We start from the raw sequence: 18,144 nt of genomic DNA, 5'->3' as shown, positions 1-18,144 counted from the left end.
GTTGCACTGAGGGAGCTTTTTCCTCTAGAGACACATGGAATCACAGAGTTCATTGCACAGCATCCAAACAACACATTTTCAAGTAAGAGTCACTTTAAAGAGATAATGACAGCGGAGTTCAGAGAAAAAGCTCAAACACATTGGAGCGCACACCTTTATCCCGCATCTCACTTTCCTGAAATTCAGGACCCCGCCACATCTGGCGCAGCCACACTAACGCTACCCGAGGCTCTCGGTTCGCATTGAAACGCACATCTTGTCACGTTAATAATTCCTGGCCCGACACACTGCTGCCTCGATTGTGACTCGAGGACACGTTTTGATCTTAAGTGTGTTTGTGTGAGAGAAAAAGAGAGAAAGAACGAGTGTTGAGGCGTCTTCATCATCCTACCTCTTGAAGTCCATTCACGTCCGGCAGGTTCACGGTGACGTCGCCCTCCTGCATTAATCGAAACATAGCTGATTATGATGAATGCACTGAAATAAATGATAAAACACATAATGAGCCAGTCTGTTTCACAGGCTAAACTTACACAACTACAATACCAGTGGTTTTAAATGCTGCATGTACTTGAAGTTTTAATTATGTAGAGCTGAAACAATTACCGATCCACAGCAAAACAATCAGCAACTATTATGATAAAAGGAGGAATTGTTTTAAGTAATTTTAGTCAAACTTTTTACTTGTTTCAGCTTTTTAATTGCAATTAAAAAAAAATTACTATTTTATACTATCATAAACAGAATATCTTGGGGTTTTAGATTTATTATTGCATAGCAAACATATACATCATACAATAGACTGTAGGCTTCATACATTAGTGTAATCTAACAAATAAAAACATACAGTGTGTACATCGGAGGTATTTACAGTTTCCTTGAACCAATTAGTCCTGAATTAACATCTGAAAGTTGAAGGCCTGACTAAATATCTGATGATTGAATCTTTAGATTTGGCCTACAAGTGTGATCAGGACCGGGTCAATATTTTCTTATTCTAGCTTACATAAATATTGTTGGATTGAGTCTAAAACATTTACATATGAAGTTATTTACAATGTAGAGACATACATGATGAAACCTAACAATGTACCTGTAGCCAAGCCAGGACAGAAAATCAAAGTCTCTTTGAAACCTCTTACTGAAACCAGTATGGTTTATTGACATTAACTAATGGTAATAACCAATTATGGGAATAACCAATTATGAAAATAACGTACAGCCCTGTAATATGGGATGACAAAACACAGTCCCACAGAGTAGAAACAAGTCTCTGATAGAGTCAAAAGATGAAATATTATAACTTGTATTAAAGCAGCTTATTTGCAAGTCTTTTGTACAAGTGTTCACTGTGTCATCACTCATGAGCTTCTGCTATAGTTTATCTACAACAGTGTGAAGATGAGAGGTGACAATTAGTTTCATAATCTAATGCCGACAACAATGCACAGGTTGTTTCTTCCCACTGTGGCCGGGTCTGCGTGAGTCAGTGTGTACAGAGGTCCTTAATGTATCAAATGCCGCCCTCTAGTGCACACAAATGGAAAATTGACGAATCAACTTATCGTTTCAGCTCAACCAACTTCCACAGTCTGAACAGCCAGGATGATTGAAAACACGTGTGAAGGTGTGCAGCCCAAACATTACTGACTACTGCTGCACCTTCATAGATATTGCATAAACTACAAACAATATCTTGGCTCACCACTTTACATGCAATTATTATCTGCTGCACCAGTGTGGATTTAAACTAGTGGCAGCCACGCAGCGAGCAAAGCATGCGCGCGCAGCATTCACAAGAGCGGAATTCAACCAGCATTAATTTCCTTAAATAGCTACACGAGCTACCAATTGTTCCTTTTCTACTGGGACGAATGGTAAAAAAAAAAAAAAAAAAAAGCCTGTAAAAAGTGCATCAAACCTCAAAAGCGAGCCTTGGTGGTGACCTAATTAAGTTTGCCTGAACTCCATTTATTTTGTTGCTTGACAAACACTCCACTAATTAAACAATTAACTCCTTAACATGACCTCCCTCCGTTTAAATGTCACATTATTATAAGTGGGATTAAATCATGGACAGCTGGTTCAGTTAACCTGGTTGTTCACCGGTTATTTTAAAAAGAAATGTATTCACACCGACCTGTTTTTCTGCAGCAGAGTTTCTTCACATCTTTGCTTGATTTTTTTCCGGTGGGCGGGGCCAAAGTCGCTGATTGGATACCGTTACGTCCTCGCGCTGATGCGCACGCTCCAAATGTCAAATGTCAAAAAAAGCGGCACTTTTAAAGTTAAGGTAAGCTTGGCTGTATCGCTGATGTCTGGTTAGCCCGATAAATGGACATAATTACGTAGAGAGTTCACGTTCCTACCTAAATTCTTAACTGTGTCAAGTTATATTTCCGCCATGTTATCTATATTTAAAATACTGTTTTGAGTATAATATTTGAGTCTGCCGCCCTAGCTAGCTAGCTGAGGGAACCTCCTAGCTAACGTTAGCTAACGGTGTCTAACTTTGACCATAACAGTTCAAGCTCGAATGGCAGAAACATTAAGTTAAACAGCTTAACTGACTATTCTACTACTCTAATGTCATAAATAAAATAACATGTATCAGAGACATGGGAAGAATTTAAACAACCAGTGTTGTGTTTGTAGGTGACAGCTAGCTCTGGTCCTCCATCATGATGTTCTACACTCAACTCTTCACCTCCAAGCGGGGGCCTCTGGCCAAGATCTGGCTTGCAGCTCACTGGGAAAGGAAACTCACAAAGGCCCATATATTTGAATGTAATTTAGAAACAACCATCAAAGACATCATTTCCCCAAAGGTAAAAACAGTAAAAAAAAAAAAAAACACACATCCACAAAACCCCAATATAATGTAATAACTTGGAGCTAAAGTGTAAGAGTGCTGTCTGAGATGCATGTGTGATCTTTGTAGATGAAACTTGGCTTAAGGACCTCCGGTCATCTGCTCGTCGGTGTGGTCAGGATCTACTCCAGGAAAACAAAGTATCTCCTTGCAGACTGCGGCGATGCACTGGTTAAAATTAAAATGGCATTCAGACCAGGTATGACACCCTGTTTGTGCTGTCACTGTTGTTTCAAACTGAAGAGACTAGAGGCTAACGTGTTAATCATGGCTGTGCAAAGGTAGACTATGGCCAAATGGATGCATTCATTGAAGTGGAAAAGATATCAACATCCTTCAAAAATTATCATGCAGTTGATTATTAAACAACTCTCTAAAATAGTTTCAACTGAAAATGAACATCATAACCTTCAATTTATTGCAGGATTGTTGTTTTGGACAGAATTAGTTTGCGCTTGTTGTACCTAATAAACCAGTAAATACTTTCCCTAATGAGCACAACCACCAGAGGGTGACATAGACATAATTACTAATTACTCCACTAAATGATTTCGAGAGGAGAGAAGCAGCTCAACGAGAGAATGTTATATTGCATGAATGGTTTTTCTTCTCTCATGTGAACTGTCACACGGAATAAACAGTCCCGAAAAGGACAGAGACAGGCGTACATTTATGCAGCTAAAAGTCTTTAAACACTCACCCAACAAGGTAAAGAATCTCTGAATTCATGTAGTAATATAGTCGCTCAGCTGATTAGTTCTTATATGTAAGATCCTGAGGACATCTTCGTCTATTTAACATGATCTTTTAATCCCTGTGGAAGCCCTAAAGAAACACCTCTTCAGGTAAATCACTGAGTGCTGTTTTTTGATCTATTCTAGTTGTAAACGCAGTATATGTTTGTGTATTATCTGCCCTGTTTCTCTCTCATCACACCAGGTCAGACAGATATGCCTGTGGAGGGGCTCGAGGCAACACTAAAAGCAATTACTCTGATCGAGGATTTCACTGCCTTTGATGCCCAGCTGCCACATCTAAGGTACCGTTTTCTCTTCTCCGACAAAAGCCCAACCTGACATTTCTAGATGCGGGTTTCTTTAAGACATGTCAAACCCGAGACGTGGCAGTTTAAAAAAAGACACGTGCTTATTCACGAATGCAATACAAACAATATGAAAGCCTCTACTTCTTGAGCTTCTCAAACGGCCATAATGGAAAACAGGCTTTTCAAGATACTCAAAGAGATGTTGATGTTGTAAATGATAATTTTGTCTTTTAAATTGTGTTAGCTAACCCTTTTGTTTACATTTGGGTCACCCATTGTTTCTTTAAGCCTGATGAATAAGTGTTGTCTGTGTCCACACTATGTCCTCTTCATACTGGGACACCAGTAACATAGATGTTGTGGACCACTTTTCACTGAACCAGTGTCGATCAGAGGAAATCACTCTGAAAGAAGATTTTGGAAATGGCTTTCTGAACTTAGTAGATTTCGGTAAGAACCCTTTTTTGTTCTCTTCTTCCTGATTTTGATGTGAGCTAATGCTATTTGCCTCGTTAGCGTGGAGCCGCTTGGTATGTTCAGCATTCATTCATTTCTGCTCATTTAAAGCCCGATGCATCTTATTCCTCTGAGCCATCGAGGAGCTCCTCTGCGTTCCAAAAACCTAAAAACACATAAATCAGCCTCGCCGTCGCACCGGCAGACATGCTTCTTCATTATGATGACTTTACTGCTACAGTAAACTGTTGCTGTAAAAATGCTGAAAAAAGTTATTCACCCCTGATTGAGTAAGATTTACTAAAAACTACAGTCCCCATCTTTTTTAAAAAGCAGTTTCTGAATTAAATGATACATTAGTTACCTGGGTTGGTTTTTTTCGTGGGATTTGTTGACAATAACAAAACAACCTTTCCTCCCTTTGTGTGCTCTGATGAGCAGGAGACGAGTCCCAGAGCCACCCGAACGGGCTGCTGGACGTGAGCTTCCAGAGCTTCGGTCAACATGGAGACGATTTTGGGGACGAGAATAGAGGACTCGACCTACTCGGTAGTGATTGTGAATTAATCAAACTACGTTTTTTTTTTGCCGTGTTTTACTTGAGTAAAGCCCGCACACCAGATTGTCTTGACCCAATTCAGGGGGCTGGATCCTCCAAAGTCAGCCTTTGGGGACCAATTATGTCATAACACGCTTTAACGGATTTTTCCAGAGTTTGTTCTTTTTAGGAGCCTGAATATGTCACGGATCAGACGGCATTAAAAAGAAAGTGAAATTAAATATAGATACATTTACAGTTAGTCTGGTTATTACATCTATTGTGTGTTTCAGTGAAATGTCCCCACTCATATGAAGGCATATGTCCCAGTTTCCCCCAGTGGCGTTTGTTCACTTTGTGACGTATTTGACTGAACAAGAGCAACAAAACACGTACGTCTGAGCTCTGTGAGGCTAAACTGTCTCTCGGGGAGGAAGCAGAAACACAACCTTGCCTTCACATCCTCTGAAGGACCGGTGTCCTTTGAAGTATCCAGCCTCTGAATTGAGACACAAAGAATAAAAAAAAAAAAAACATCTGAGTCGCAGCATGGCCCGACCGCTCATTAAATCATGATACTTAAATAGGAAAAAGATTCTCTCTGCACTTCATTCATCAGCCGTGTTGCTTTGTAGCAACAAAATCCTACTTTTGCTACAGATTACATTCAACTACTAAAAGTATCTACTCTGGGTTCCTGTGGATCTTTAAAACGTCGGTAATCTAAAGAAAAAAAGGCCGACATCAGCAAATAATATGTTGGTTATTGTACAGTTGGTCTTCAATTCATTCCGAGTAGCATTAAAACGGTCTTAAAGTCTTAAAACTTGCCTTGAATCTGAAGAAATGCTGCTTCTGTATATATTTCCTCTTGTTATGTTTTTGATTTTGTCTTTTTTTTTTTAATGACCCTGTAGACTTTCTGACAATCTCCAGTGATAATGCTGAGTCCACGGACTTCATCCTAGAGGAGCCTCACAACGAAAGTCCAGAGATCTCCACACTCGATCATCAACCAGGTGACGTTTCGTTTCAACTATGTACATCCTGTTTTACCTTCTAACAAAGTGAAGCACCTCCATTTCAACAGCTCTTAACAGTAGTTCAACAATTATTAGTGCTCTGCCCGTATTTTGTGAGGATAGTTTAGTTTGCGTTACGTTTTGTTCATCAAGACGGAATATATTGTCATTCAGACTCAGAACAGATTCCACATGTTTTCCAGATTGCGACAGAACGGCGATGGAGACCCCGACACCGGATCGGACCACCCTGCTCGCTAACGAGGACGAGGCCTTCGCACTCGAACCCGTGACCGCCACTCGTAGGCGCAGCTAAACAACCCTCAAGTCACAGATCACGTTGCTGTACAAAGAGAGCCAAACCAAAAGTTGTCACGCCGACAGCGGGCTCTTGATACTCTAAACAAGCGTTCTTGTGACCTTCTACTGTTTCCTTTCAGCGAACTCTGAGAAGAAGCAGGGGAAGAGGAAACGCAAGTTGGTTGTGGACCAGACTAAAGAGCTGACCAATGACTGCATCAGAGGGCAGCTTCTGGACGATTCAGATCTGGTCGCCCCGTTGGACATGGCCCCGCCCACTCTGCAGCTCATGCAGTGGAAGGAGAGCGGCGGAGTGGACAAACTCTTTGCACAGCCGTGTTCCACTGTCGCAGCTCCGCAGATGAAGAAGGTGAAAAAGATAAACAAAGCCCAGCGATGTTAGTCTTTTATCTTAAAAAATGACGAATCAATCCAAAGCGAACATTCAATTGAAATTACTGCTGTTACCGTTTTATGTAATTCTGCCTTTGCAGCTCTTCGCCAAGACTATTCTCCAGGTGAAATCGTATGTAGTGCGTGAGGAGGTTGAGGTGATGCGACAGGATGCACAAGATGGTAGGAAGGGAACTATAATCCCTCTGTTTGAACGCATCACTGGTCCTCTGTTCTGCCTTTTATTGACATGCAATCTGCATAATTATGTCCCGTACAGTTCAGAGGGGCATGAGCACCCTCACCACAGACGTCAGCGTCGCAGATTCATCCATAGATCCCCAAAGAACGCACGACGCCGAGCTGACCGACCTCGATCGCACGAACGACAATCAACCTGAGAATTACTCAGAGCTCGCACAAGTAAGCATTAGCGTGTCGGACGAAGAGAAGTTTTTAATTTCTCCATTCTTGACGTTCTTTTACCTTTCTCGTGTTTGGTTCGTAACCTGTGTGTCAGGGCAACAACAGTTCGGAGTTCACACATCCAGAGCTTCCATCAGAGGACTCCATGTTTGTCCATCCGTCTCACTTGCAGCAGGAGACTCAGTCCACTTCCCTCCACACTCAGGTGCCTGTGAACACACAGCGCAGTCACAAATAGAAACAGGAAGTTAGACTCCAGTTTCACTGCTCTTATCGTTGGAATGAAAGTAAACCAAAAAAAATGGCTGCTGCAGTAAACAAACTACAAATCTAACAGTGTTTGCCAGATGGCAGGTGCTGATTTGTTATTTCCCATGCTGCCTTGGAGATGTTCCCGGCATCACTGACTGAAATACGGTCCTATTTTAACCTGCAGTCTATGCTGGACAGCCAGGACTTTGAGGAGAGGAGGATAACCAGACGTACACAGAAGCTTCTGGACATTCTAAAAGTAAGGACGTAAAAAAAAAAAACAGTTCAGATCTATAGTCCCAGTGGACAGGGATTAAAATGCAAGGAGGGCGGGGCAGGATTAGAGATAATGTTGGGGAATTAAATTCTCTCTCTCATGTGTTTGTTTGTTTTTTTTGGCAGAGCCAGAGCAACAGCGTCACCTCGTTCAGCCTGGAGGCGCTCTGCGAAGGAGGGACTCGCTCGCAGGCTGCAAGCACCTTCTTCTGTTTCCTGATCCTGAACAAACAAAGAGCCCTTCACCTGCACCAGAGAGCGCCCTATGAGGACATCACGGCCACACCTGGACCCACTTTCTACAATTACTAAAACACAACGCACTTTCTTCAAATGACAAGAGTTGCAGTCTTGGTTCTGTCTGATCTGCCTCGTGCACAAGTGGCACAGGTTTGAGTTGCTATGTCAGTCTCTCTTCAGACGCTCACTTATTATATATATATATATATATATATATATATATATATATATATATATATATATATATATATATATATATATATATATATATATAATTATATGTCATGCACATTGGTATACTTGTAAATACTATTTCACTTGTTCTCTGTACTTTTCATTTGTGAGAAATTGGGAAAGTCTCAATGAAGGAACGTTTAGTCTAAAACCCTTCTATTAGGCCTCTGACCTCAGATATGAGTTTCTCATCCCTACATTTTTTTACAGTGTTACAGTTATTCTTGTGATCTTTTTTGGACTGAAATGTCTTGCATGTTCAGTTCATGTTTTACAGCAGTTCCTCCTGTATTTATTCTGAACACAGGGCTGTCATGTCTTATCTGAGGGAGGAAAGCAAAACTGACATTTCATTGTAAGCAAATGTTGCAAATGATTACGGTTAAAGTACAGATGATATTTACATATATTTAAATATGTTCCCTGTAATCGATGCAAAACACAAGGTGGAACGTTTACTAGATGTTTGCATTTTTGCAGCTTCAGCGGGATACATTTGATGTAACTGAAGTTTGGGATATGAAACTAAATTCATATACTTGCATATATTGTCATCCAAGGCAGCTTGAATCCAGAAAACTCGGTACAGTACTTCTGTAGAGCCCTGCGCTGTAAGTCTTAACATCACATGAGGTGACTTAAATTATACATTCAATAGAGTCAAATGAGTTGTATTTATCTATCAGTCTACAACTTGTCAGAATGTGTAAGTCATCTGTTTTACTCTGTGCTCATTGTAGGCCTGACGTCACACATTTGGGGACGGCGACGTACTTTTTTTTTTTTAATCACCCATGACAGTAGGATACGACCACTAATACAGACTCTATGCTTAGAAGCCATAGGAATGACTACAAAACAGGAATTCAGTGCCCACTTCCCACTTGTTCGTGTAGTTCATTGTATATAGTCTTTTTAAATGTTTTTATTTTTTTGTTCTGAAATTGTAAATTTGTTGTGGATTGTATTGAAATAAACACATGACTGGAAGTGGTTTCATGTATTTCTGTCTTTAAGGGACAAAGTTTCCTGTGACGTGCATTAGTCCGTGAATGCTCCTCTGCACTCATCCATCATCCGAGGCGTCGTACGTGAACCAGTGCAGCCCTGTTCCTCAGTCCGTGTTTATACATTAATGGGCTTCCTAAATCACGATTCACCTGTCGGACAATACATTATCCCAGCGACCAGCACGCGCTAACGTGCGGTGGAGTCGTGCCCAATGAAGCGCCCCCCTGCTGCCACTTTAAGAAGCACCGATGCAGCAGACGCAGTCGCCTCATTTCGTCTCCGGGCTCCATGGCTGCAGGATGGACTCGCGTCAGCATCAGCAGCATCTTTTCTTCCTGTTGCCACCAGGGACTCTTCATCGACCATCAAGTGTGGCGGGAACCGAGGCTTCTCTACGATGCGCAACTTCCACCGGCCGAAATGGTGTTGTTATGATGAAGGTCTGTTTTAAAAAAAAAAAAAAAAAAAAATCAGCTGTGTCGGTGTTTTGTGTGCGCGTGCACAGCTAACCAGAACCTTTGAGATCCAGAGTAATAGCGTCTCTGTTAAATAACCGTATTAAGGACTTAATGTGTTACTCAACTGTTTCTATCAGTAGCTGCGTTTTCTTTGATGGAAAGTACCTGCTGGGTTGTTAGATGTCCTGTTTAGAGACTCCTTTGTAGTCAGCTGACTTTTTTTCGGCTTATAATAATAATAAAAAAAAGTAATCACACCAGACCTGCCTGCTTTGCAGTATTGCCGACAGATGTGGGGAGGGGGGGGGGGGGGGGGAAATCCTGTAATTTAATGCCATAATTATTATTCAAGGACACATCCCCGTTTATCCCGAAGCATTGTGGCACCATCAGCTGACTATCTCATCTCCCCGTCTGAATGCTGCTTTAAGTAGTTCCGTCCGTCTGCTGCATGTGTGCTGCTCGCCTCCACACAACACCGATACTCACACTTACGTAAGATGATTGCGTATTTCTCACCAATACCGTACTTGCCACTTGTTGCGCAGACAGAAGAGAGGGAGGTGAGATGTCCTGTGTCGTCGTCCTAGAATTTAAATATAGGACGAAAATGAATTAATATGCGTGCGTTTCGATTAGACTTTTCATTATCGGTAGATTATCTGTTGTGTGTGTGCAGCCACCGCACAGATGTGTCCATCAGCAGGTTATTTCAGGCCTAAAGATCAGCACGTTGAAGTCACTTTTCAAGAAGGATGAGAACATTTTGTCCTCATCGTTCATTTTTGCTTTAAGATAGAAATGAACTTTTCCATGATTGGGGTGGTGAGCCACCACCCAAAGCTACCTGATTACTTTTATATATAAACAGGGGGCGGAGCTACCACTGAGGTCATGTCCTCTGTGTTGGGAGTTTTTTTTTTTATCACTCCACAGCTAGTTTTTACAGCACAACATTTAAACAAATAGGACTAGGGTTGGGTATAGATATCAGTGCCGGGATACCACACTTTGGGGAATATATAAACCTGTTTTGACCCTTTTATTCATTTAACAATAAATATTAAACTGCTCATTGCAGCAGAGTTCAACAGAATAAGATGTACCAAAATAAAACGATCTAAAGATACTAATCTGATAAAATAATAAGTAAATAAGCCTAAAACTTCAGCCAGCGCATTCAATGCTTAAGTCCTTTCAGTCTGTAGTCGATATCTTGATGTATGAGGGAATAAATTACAGATAATATAATTAAACTGTTTACAGAATACATTTAACATGGAAGATCCAAGTAAGTCTATCTAAATATTTTAGATTTTTTTAAATGCTTGCTGTGATAGGGTGATTTTTTTTTTTGTTTTTATGTAAACTCCTGTAGTTTTGTCACCAAATGTCAGCTGTACTTTGTTGCCCTTTGACACCAGTTAATGTGAAGGTTCATCACGTTTATGTGCAGCTCTGCAGGACACAGCTCAGAGAGAGGCAGCTGACAGTGAACTCACTGTTCCCCTTTGTCTCAGCACAGAAAGGAGGCTTTATTTGCTGCTGGCGTACATTATTGGTAACATTATTGTCACTGACTTGCAGTGAAGAAGCACATAATGGCCACACTGCAGTATGCCACAAGGGGTGTTTGTGATTTAGATGACCGTTAGCTGATTTGCAGGTTTTTGCCTCTGATGTGTTTTTTGTAACTGTTCTTACGGTCCAGCTGTGAGGGCTCCCAGCGTCCCTCTCTAAGAGACAGCAGTGGAGCGGTTGGAGGTCCCTCGCCCGTCAATGTCGCTCACTCCGAGTCGAAAGCCCTCCTCAGGTCAGCGCAGGTACTGTTTGCATCCTTTGCACACCTTCACTTTCAGAGTGATGCTAGAAGGTATTTGTTGTTGTTTTTTCTGACTTCTCACTGTATTGTAAAAAGAATGCAATGTGGTCTCTCCCTTCAAGGCGCTCAGTTGGCACTGGTGGCGGCAGCGGGCGATATTCCCACAGTGATACATCCAGTATTCACACCTACCCCGGTCGGGTTAGGCCGGCAGAGGGCAGCCCCACAGCTCGGACATATCCCAGCACACCCAGGTATGTTATCAGTCATAGTACAAAGAGAATTGTATATCTTGATGTGTTAATATGCCTCCAGGGTCATATGCAACAGCAGTTTGATATGTTCCCAGCTTTTCACAATTCACTTCCTCTTGTTTGTTGTCGACCGGACTCACAATTCTCACACGTGAATAAGCAAAGAACTTTACATTTGTTACCTTTTTTTTGTCCATTCAGGCGGCAAGCAAAGCACACAGCTTGCAGTGACAACCATGGGATCAGGCCCCCCACCCCGGAGCAGTACCTTACCCCTCTGCAGCAGAAGGAGGTGTGTATACGACATCTGCGAGCCAGGCTGAGGGACAACGTGGAAAGACTACAACACAGGTGAGTCTCCTGTTTGCTAACCACCTTGGTTTGTTTCTGTAAAAGAGAAATAACTCTGCTCTTCACTTGTCCCTTACTCTTTATCAGAGACTGTGAAATAGATGACTTGAGGACCCAACTGTACAGGATGCAGGAGGACTGGATAGAGGAGGAATGTCACCGCGTGGAGGCCCAGTTGGCGCTGAAAGAGGCCCGCAAGGAGATCCAACACCTTCAGGAGGTGGTGGACACAGTGAAGTCCAACCTGAGCGTCCGCGAACAAAACCCCCATGACCACAAGCCTTACTCGGGGCTGCAGGCAGCTCGGCAAGGGGGCAAGTCCCGCTCCTGTGGCTGTTCCCCGGCCAGCACTTTGAGTCGCAGCGCCACCCGCACCCGACTGAGCAGCGAGGCCCTGCAGCTGGAGCACAGCCCGAACGCTCCCGAGTCAAGCAGAGCGTCTCGCCCGGCAGGACAAACCCACCTGCTGCTGGAGGCGGCCCTCCTGTCGGAGCAGCTGCCTCCGCAGGGCCACATGCGAGGCCCCCCGGCTGTGCCGCGCGCTTCCACCTACGAAAGGCTGTGCAGAGGGGGGACGGTGTTGCCGATGTCACACTCCTGCCACGCCCTCAGTGGCAGCAGCAGCAGCAGCTGCAATTGCAGCGGCCACACCTACCTCCCTCATCACCACTTGTTCCTGCATTTACCTCAGGAGGAGGCCCCGGTTGCAGCGCAAACAGCCGCTGCTGCCCCTGCCAGCGATCCTATCCCTACTCCCTCTCCTGCAGCCGAGAAGAAACCAGAGGTGCGCTCCCAGGCCTGCAGCCCAACCATGACCTGGCTGTGTGAGGAAAGCGGTGTCGAAGAGCTGAGTGTCATTTCTTTAGCCACAGGGAACGTCACCCCCTCAGAACCACATGCGTTTCCATCGTCTTTACCTGCCGGGCTCCCCGCTGAGCGCTCATACAGGGTAGAGCCGCTACCACCCGACAAACCAGAGGAGGTAACAAAGACGCCAGCAGAGCCCCACACCTGCCAGCCCCCACCTACAGCTCCTGTCCCAGAGAGGCGGGACGCTACGGTGGTGGTGATAGAGGAGGACGATGGGGACGGAACCGACGGTGCGAATGAAGACGGGTATCCCCCTCAGCTCTGCCACTGGAGCCGCTACTTCCTCGTGGATCTGTTGGCTTTGGCGATGCCGGTGGTCCCGACCATGGCGTGGCTGTGTCGAGGGGCGTCGCGGGAAGTCCTGCCGGTGTATCACATCGGCTCCCTGCTGAGAGGTTGCTGCGCCGTGGCCCTCCACTCACTGCGCCGCAGGGGTGCGGGTAGGGGACGCAGGCCGACCAGCATGAATGGGACAACACCAATCTGAGACACTAGGAAGACAACCCCCAACCTCTGCAATGCTGACTTCATTACGATTTGCTCATTGCCGTTTGTTGGATATCTCCTCATAAATAAGATTTCTAGGTTTTACATACCGTCCTTTGTGATTTCGTGGTCATGCCTCGCCTTAGAGAACAACTGATTAGTCGTGCATTATTTCATTACTCAAATATACTTACTGCTACTGCCTGAGGTTTAAGTGGTGTTCTCTTTGTCGGAATCTGCATGTAACCCACAGTTTGGTTGGGTTCCCTTGCTTGAATTTAAAAAAGCCTGTACCTGGATTTAGATGATGCCCTCTGGGCAAAGATATGCACTTTTGTTTTATGAAAATGAGCAGAAGAAAAAGTGTCTGTTGAATGCTCCTCTATTTTCATCATCACATTTTTTTTTTTTTTTTTTAATTGTTAAATGGGAGAGTCGCAGTCATGAAATTTGTTGGGCATCAACAAACACACGACAAGTCAGTGTTTATCTGACTTGTGCAGGAGCAGCTATAGCAGATTCACAGAGCACAGCGAGCGAAGGCAGCAAAGTCATTTCCACCCACGAAAATATTGAACGTGGTTGAAAGCGCGTGCATCTAATCTGGTTCTGAGGAGCAGAACAGACAAATCACTGATATTTTGTTGCCAATAAACAACACAAGGGAGTTTAAAACTATTTATTTGATCCTGGTGGGACGTTCATCCTCAACATTAACTAATTCATATTTAAAAATAACAAAACATCTGCAGTTTACAAACTAAATATACAAAGTAAAGAAAACGCCAAACAAAGCACTGTGCTCATAGCTTTTTTCAGCAGGACGGACTTTAATCCGGTTGTGTATCTACAATCACATGTTTCTATAAAAGCTATAGGAATAAGGCAGAACAGGAAGTAGATGGTGATCCACACAGCGACATGAATGAAAGGACTTGGATGAGCATTTTTTGTTTACCGACTTTGAGAAGAGATAACTGTTTTTGATACAGTGATATATTTTCTAATTGCACATGATCTTTGCACAGCTGCAAGCAAAGCTTAACACTTTGCGTCAGTGTAGGTCGCTCCCACAGCGCTGTTTAGCAGTTTATAATAATGACGGACCGTGTGCATCGATGTATACTCATCTGACAAGCGGCCCTTTTGTGCGCGTCGACTGAAATGGCTCAATTGTGACGATAAACTATGACGTGTGTGTGTGTGTGTGTGTGTGTGTGTGTGTGTGTGTGTGTGTGTGTGTGTGTGTGTGTGTGTGTGTGTGTGTGGTTACCGATTTCAGCCTTATTCTGCAGAAAGAGCAATGTTTTAGCTTTCAGGGATCTTTCCAATAAGGCTGTGTTGATTGTTCAATCAATAAGTCAGCTGAAGACAGAGGAACAGCTACACATTTAAAACTTCAATGGAAAAGAAAGTGTATTATATCTATGTTTGGAGGGACGCATATTGTAAAGTTGGAACTTTTACTTATTTTTTGTTTGACTTCGGCTCCAGAGTAACTACATTTCCTTCATAATAGAAAATGCTCGATATTTCACTTATCCTTCCTGTGAAACTAACCCTTCCATCAGCTTGTACTGTACATGCAAATGAACTGGTGATCAACTGTACTATTGCACAAGAAACAGAAAATATTGCCCTGGGTATTTCCTCTCCTCTTGGAAAATAAAATATGCTTCTATCGGGTTTCTTTTATTATAGCGTGTAGTGTTTTTTGCAATACCATTAAATATGAATTCATAAATGATTTAAAAAAGAAAAAAAAAAAAAAAGGTAATACTTTTGATTAGTAGATCTTAACAGTGAGATACAATCATCCAAAAGGGAAGGAAACTAGCAGCGTGTTAAAATTACTCTTTTAATGTTTTTTCGAGTACGGAACAGACCTTTTACAACATCCACAGCTTGTTACACACAACTCCTTCAAACAAAGAATCACAAACCCCACGATGGGCCTACGAATCGTTGTAGGGGAACTTACCATGCAAGTTTAGAAACCTTTCACCAAAGAGTTTTTGTTTTGGCAAAATAAAATGTTTCCCCCCCAGATGTTTTGCAGTCCACAAGCCCAAAGACGTCCAGCTGTGAGTGTTTCAGCAATAGTCATTTTACTCTTATAAATTAAGAATTGATGCTGCAGTACAGAGACAATCCTCCCTCTGCAGAGACCTGTAGGCTGCTCATGGCTGTAATGTGCTTGATTCATGAATCCCTGGTTACAATGTATTCCATACTTTTAAATTTAACCCAATAACAAGTATCACAAAAAGGTAATTCATAGAAATATCATTGTGTCAAACAATTTATTCTTATCCAAGACAATTAATTACCCGCAATCAATACAATTTTAGTGTAAAGGCCACAGAGCCACAGGAATGAGATTGATTCAATACTTATGACACTTATCTAAAACCTGGTCCTGATGGCAGACACAATTTGTCAATTTTTTTTTTTTTAGGAGAAATAAAAAAACATCACCAAAAAAAAAAAAAATACATAGCAGAATATAACAAAACAAAAAACACATGGGATGAAATGGCCTATGACTTATTACAGGATGGAACCTAAAGAATAGCATGGAGGATAAAGTTTTAAAGCAAAGTGACGAAACACAAATTGTATCTAAACGTAAAAGGAGAGTGAACTAGTGAAGATATAGACATAGGTCCTATGCAGGGTTCAAGAGCAGGAATCATCGGTTATCTTCTTTCCTCCATGTTCCCAAGATAGGAGTCGACCTGCGGTGAAACGAAAAAGAGGTGTTAGTGCTGCGGTTAGGGAGGAGAACCAAGAGGGGATTGTAGGATATGAAGACTACGCATACTGTTCAATCTGTAGACATCGAGCTAAATTACAACGGCTGAATGTATAGTCACATACGTGTGTGTATACAATAAATGTAAGTGCTGGGAAAAAAAAAAAAAAAAAAAAAAGGGCTACACAATCACCCCCCCATCCACCCAGAATATGATGTACACAGTCAAGACAGATCGTTCAAATGATACAAATGATTCTCACCCTGAAAATTTGAGTGGAATTTAACAAAGTGAGTGCAGAAGTTTCAGGCTTCCAGACTGATCAGCTCCACATCGAAGGTGAGAGTGGCGTTTGGGGGGATGATCCCCGGGTGCCCTTTGCTGCCGTAGGCAAAGTCCGGTGAGCAAATCAGTTTTGCACGCTGACCTACACTCATCTGTGGAGGAGATGGAAGAGGTACTTATTAGAGTTCAACTGCAAAAAAACAACAACACATGGAATCCATTCTTTAAAATTGGAAATAAAAAACATGAGGAAAATGATTTTATATTATTTATTTTTAAACCTGTTTCTCTTCCAAAAATAGAAAGCAAGCACTGAAAACAGTCAAGAAGCATAAATAAAATATAAAAAATATGAACAGATCTGTTTAAAAAGTAAGAGCTCAACAGCTTTGTGCAACAAGATTGTCCAAAGAATGTGCATAAATTAGTTTAAATTAGCAGTATAATGTAAAGAGACGTTGTGCAATTACGTACAGATATACTACTGTTGCCATTAACTTAAGTAGCACACATATGATAAATAGTATAACGCTTAATATTCGCTATTAACGTTAGTAGAGTTTAAAACGAGCTCCTCACCTGCGCTACTCCTTCTTCCCAACCACGAATAACCTCCTGGTGTCCAATCTTGAATTTGAACGGCTTCCCCCGGGACCTCGAAGAATCAAACACTTTCCCGTCTGCCAGTGTGCCTGATAAAAAAAAACAACCCAAAAAACATAATATATAGATATAGATATCTAGCGACACATCACTCGACAATCAGTTGGGTTTGTTGATAAGTCCCCCTTTAGCCTCTTAACGGTTACAGAGCTATGAGCTACCGTTAGCCGACTAGCATCATGGGGCCGGTTAGCTCACGTTAGAGGGCTGACAGCAGCTACGGGTAGCGTTAGCTCGACAAGAGCTCCGTCCTTCTTAATGCCACTGGTTATTATAGCGGCACACACGTTTGAATTGTTCAATACATGACACACGTCTGCGAGCTAAATGTCTGGCTGTAGCGCCACCTTAGCTAGCGTTAGCCGAAAGAGACACAACAAGCAATTTGTTACGCTAAACATGGCAATTGGACGTTAGCTGCGATGCTAGCCAGCATATAAGCAGCACTATGCAACCAGTTAGCTAGTTAACTGAAACAAATCACGCAAACAACAGGCTTTCACGCCGCTATCGGCTCGTGTTAACGGGCATGTTAGCTTAAAAAAAAACAAAGAAAAAACACCCCAAAAACATTAACGTAAGCGTCCAGATTTGTGAAGCTCCATTCAGCAGTAGTCCAGCCTCCATACTCACCGACATAGTGCACCACGACGCGCTGCCCCTTCTTCGGAAATGTCCGTCCTGAAAATAAGAGAGAGAGAGTGTTTAACAATGGACCGTACACACTGAATGTATCCGTATTTAAGTCGTTAAACGAGGCACATTATTCCCACCATCGCCCGGAGTTATGGTCTCAATGTCTACTCCCATCTTGGCTCTTCGGGTATCCTTCCTCTTGATCACCCTACAGTACGAGCGGAAGCAGGAGGCAGAGGGCGTCCTGTTGACGTGCGGCTGGTGGGCACCAATTTATAAAGGGGGAGTCTTTTTTTAATAATAATAATAAAAAAATATATCTTAATTGGCAACTAAACCCAGACAACCGCATGTTTTACGAACTGTAACAAAAACCTAAGACGATCTTTATAACAACATGTGATTGTTGGCTTGTGGTCATCCGATCCAATAATAAGTGTTTGCATGTTCTCTTGTTTTTTAAAGTGTCCACAAATCATCTTTTATGGGCAGAAAAGT

At 42.6% G+C, this 18,144-nt stretch overlaps 4 protein-coding genes across 4 annotated transcripts in view; 2 read left to right on the top strand and 2 right to left on the bottom strand.

Moving 5' to 3' along the window:
* The window catches only part of samd10a (sterile alpha motif domain containing 10a), a 38,133-nt gene extending 37,694 nt beyond the window's left edge, over positions 1–439 (bottom strand). Inside the window, exon 1 of the mRNA XM_068733839.1 lies at positions 392–439. The gene's annotated coding sequence lies outside the window, so the exon portion shown is untranslated. The remainder of the gene's footprint in view (positions 1–391) is intronic.
* Positions 440–2,273: 1,834 nt separating this feature from the next.
* On the top strand, positions 2,274–7,985 carry rad21l1 (RAD21 cohesin complex component like 1). Its single transcript, XM_068733351.1, has 14 exons — positions 2,274–2,293; positions 2,656–2,828; positions 2,942–3,071; positions 3,812–3,911; positions 4,264–4,367; positions 4,815–4,922; positions 5,829–5,930; positions 6,137–6,235; positions 6,374–6,603; positions 6,728–6,809; positions 6,907–7,049; positions 7,147–7,257; positions 7,489–7,563; positions 7,707–7,985. The coding sequence occupies exons 2-14, from the start codon at positions 2,682–2,684 to the stop codon at positions 7,890–7,892; spliced, it is 1,617 nt and encodes a 538-aa protein (XP_068589452.1). The 5' UTR covers positions 2,274–2,293; positions 2,656–2,681; the 3' UTR covers positions 7,893–7,985.
* Positions 7,986–8,168: 183 nt separating this feature from the next.
* Positions 8,169–14,992, top strand: LOC137889584 (syntaphilin). The gene is made up of 5 exons (XM_068733501.1): positions 8,169–9,505; positions 11,235–11,346; positions 11,468–11,599; positions 11,801–11,950; positions 12,038–14,992. Exons 2-5 carry the CDS (start codon positions 11,303–11,305, stop codon positions 13,305–13,307), a joined length of 1,596 nt encoding a protein of 531 aa, XP_068589602.1. The 5' UTR covers positions 8,169–9,505; positions 11,235–11,302; the 3' UTR covers positions 13,308–14,992.
* Positions 14,993–15,150: 158 nt separating this feature from the next.
* On the bottom strand, positions 15,151–17,891 carry LOC137889586 (peptidyl-prolyl cis-trans isomerase FKBP1A-like). Its single transcript, XM_068733504.1, has 5 exons — positions 17,784–17,891; positions 17,644–17,691; positions 16,927–17,039; positions 16,325–16,499; positions 15,151–16,044 (listed from the first exon to the last, which is right to left on the bottom strand). The coding sequence occupies exons 1-4, from the start codon at positions 17,818–17,820 to the stop codon at positions 16,368–16,370; spliced, it is 330 nt and encodes a 109-aa protein (XP_068589605.1). The 5' UTR covers positions 17,821–17,891; the 3' UTR covers positions 15,151–16,044; positions 16,325–16,367.
* Between the last annotated feature and the right edge of the window lie 253 nt (positions 17,892–18,144).

Source organism: Cebidichthys violaceus, unplaced genomic scaffold, assembly GCF_023349555.1.
Source record: "Cebidichthys violaceus isolate CVI_PGR_0920_01 unplaced genomic scaffold, fCebVio1.0.p SCAF_6, whole genome shotgun sequence".
In the NCBI taxonomy this organism is placed as follows: Eukaryota; Metazoa; Chordata; class Actinopteri; order Perciformes; family Stichaeidae; genus Cebidichthys; species Cebidichthys violaceus.
The sequence above is the reverse complement of the archived record's forward strand: the minus strand, read 5'-3'. Positions and strand labels throughout refer to the sequence as shown.

Excerpts from the sequence above, each read along its gene's own strand:
- rad21l1 (XM_068733351.1), top strand. The coding sequence starts at position 2,682 with ATGATGTTCTACACTCAACTCTTCACCTCCAAGCGGGGGCCTCTGGCC. Across the intron at positions 6,604-6,727 it reads CAGCTCCGCAGATGAAGAAG|CTCTTCGCCAAGACTATTCT; the intron begins GTGAAAAAGATA and ends CTGCCTTTGCAG. Across the intron at positions 7,258-7,488 it reads CCACTTCCCTCCACACTCAG|TCTATGCTGGACAGCCAGGA; the intron begins GTGCCTGTGAAC and ends TTTAACCTGCAG.
- LOC137889584 (XM_068733501.1), top strand. The coding sequence starts at position 11,303 with ATGTCGCTCACTCCGAGTCGAAAGCCCTCCTCAGGTCAGCGCAG. Across the intron at positions 11,600-11,800 it reads ACATATCCCAGCACACCCAG|GCGGCAAGCAAAGCACACAG; the intron begins GTATGTTATCAG and ends TTGTCCATTCAG. Across the intron at positions 11,951-12,037 it reads GTGGAAAGACTACAACACAG|AGACTGTGAAATAGATGACT; the intron begins GTGAGTCTCCTG and ends ACTCTTTATCAG.
- LOC137889586 (XM_068733504.1), bottom strand. The coding sequence starts at position 17,820 with ATGGGAGTAGACATTGAGACCATAACTCCGGGCGATG. Across the intron at positions 17,040-17,643 it reads CGTCGTGGTGCACTATGTCG|GCACACTGGCAGACGGGAAA; the intron begins GTGAGTATGGAG and ends TTTTTTTATCAG. Across the intron at positions 16,500-16,926 it reads GGGAAGAAGGAGTAGCGCAG|ATGAGTGTAGGTCAGCGTGC; the intron begins GTGAGGAGCTCG and ends TCTCCTCCACAG.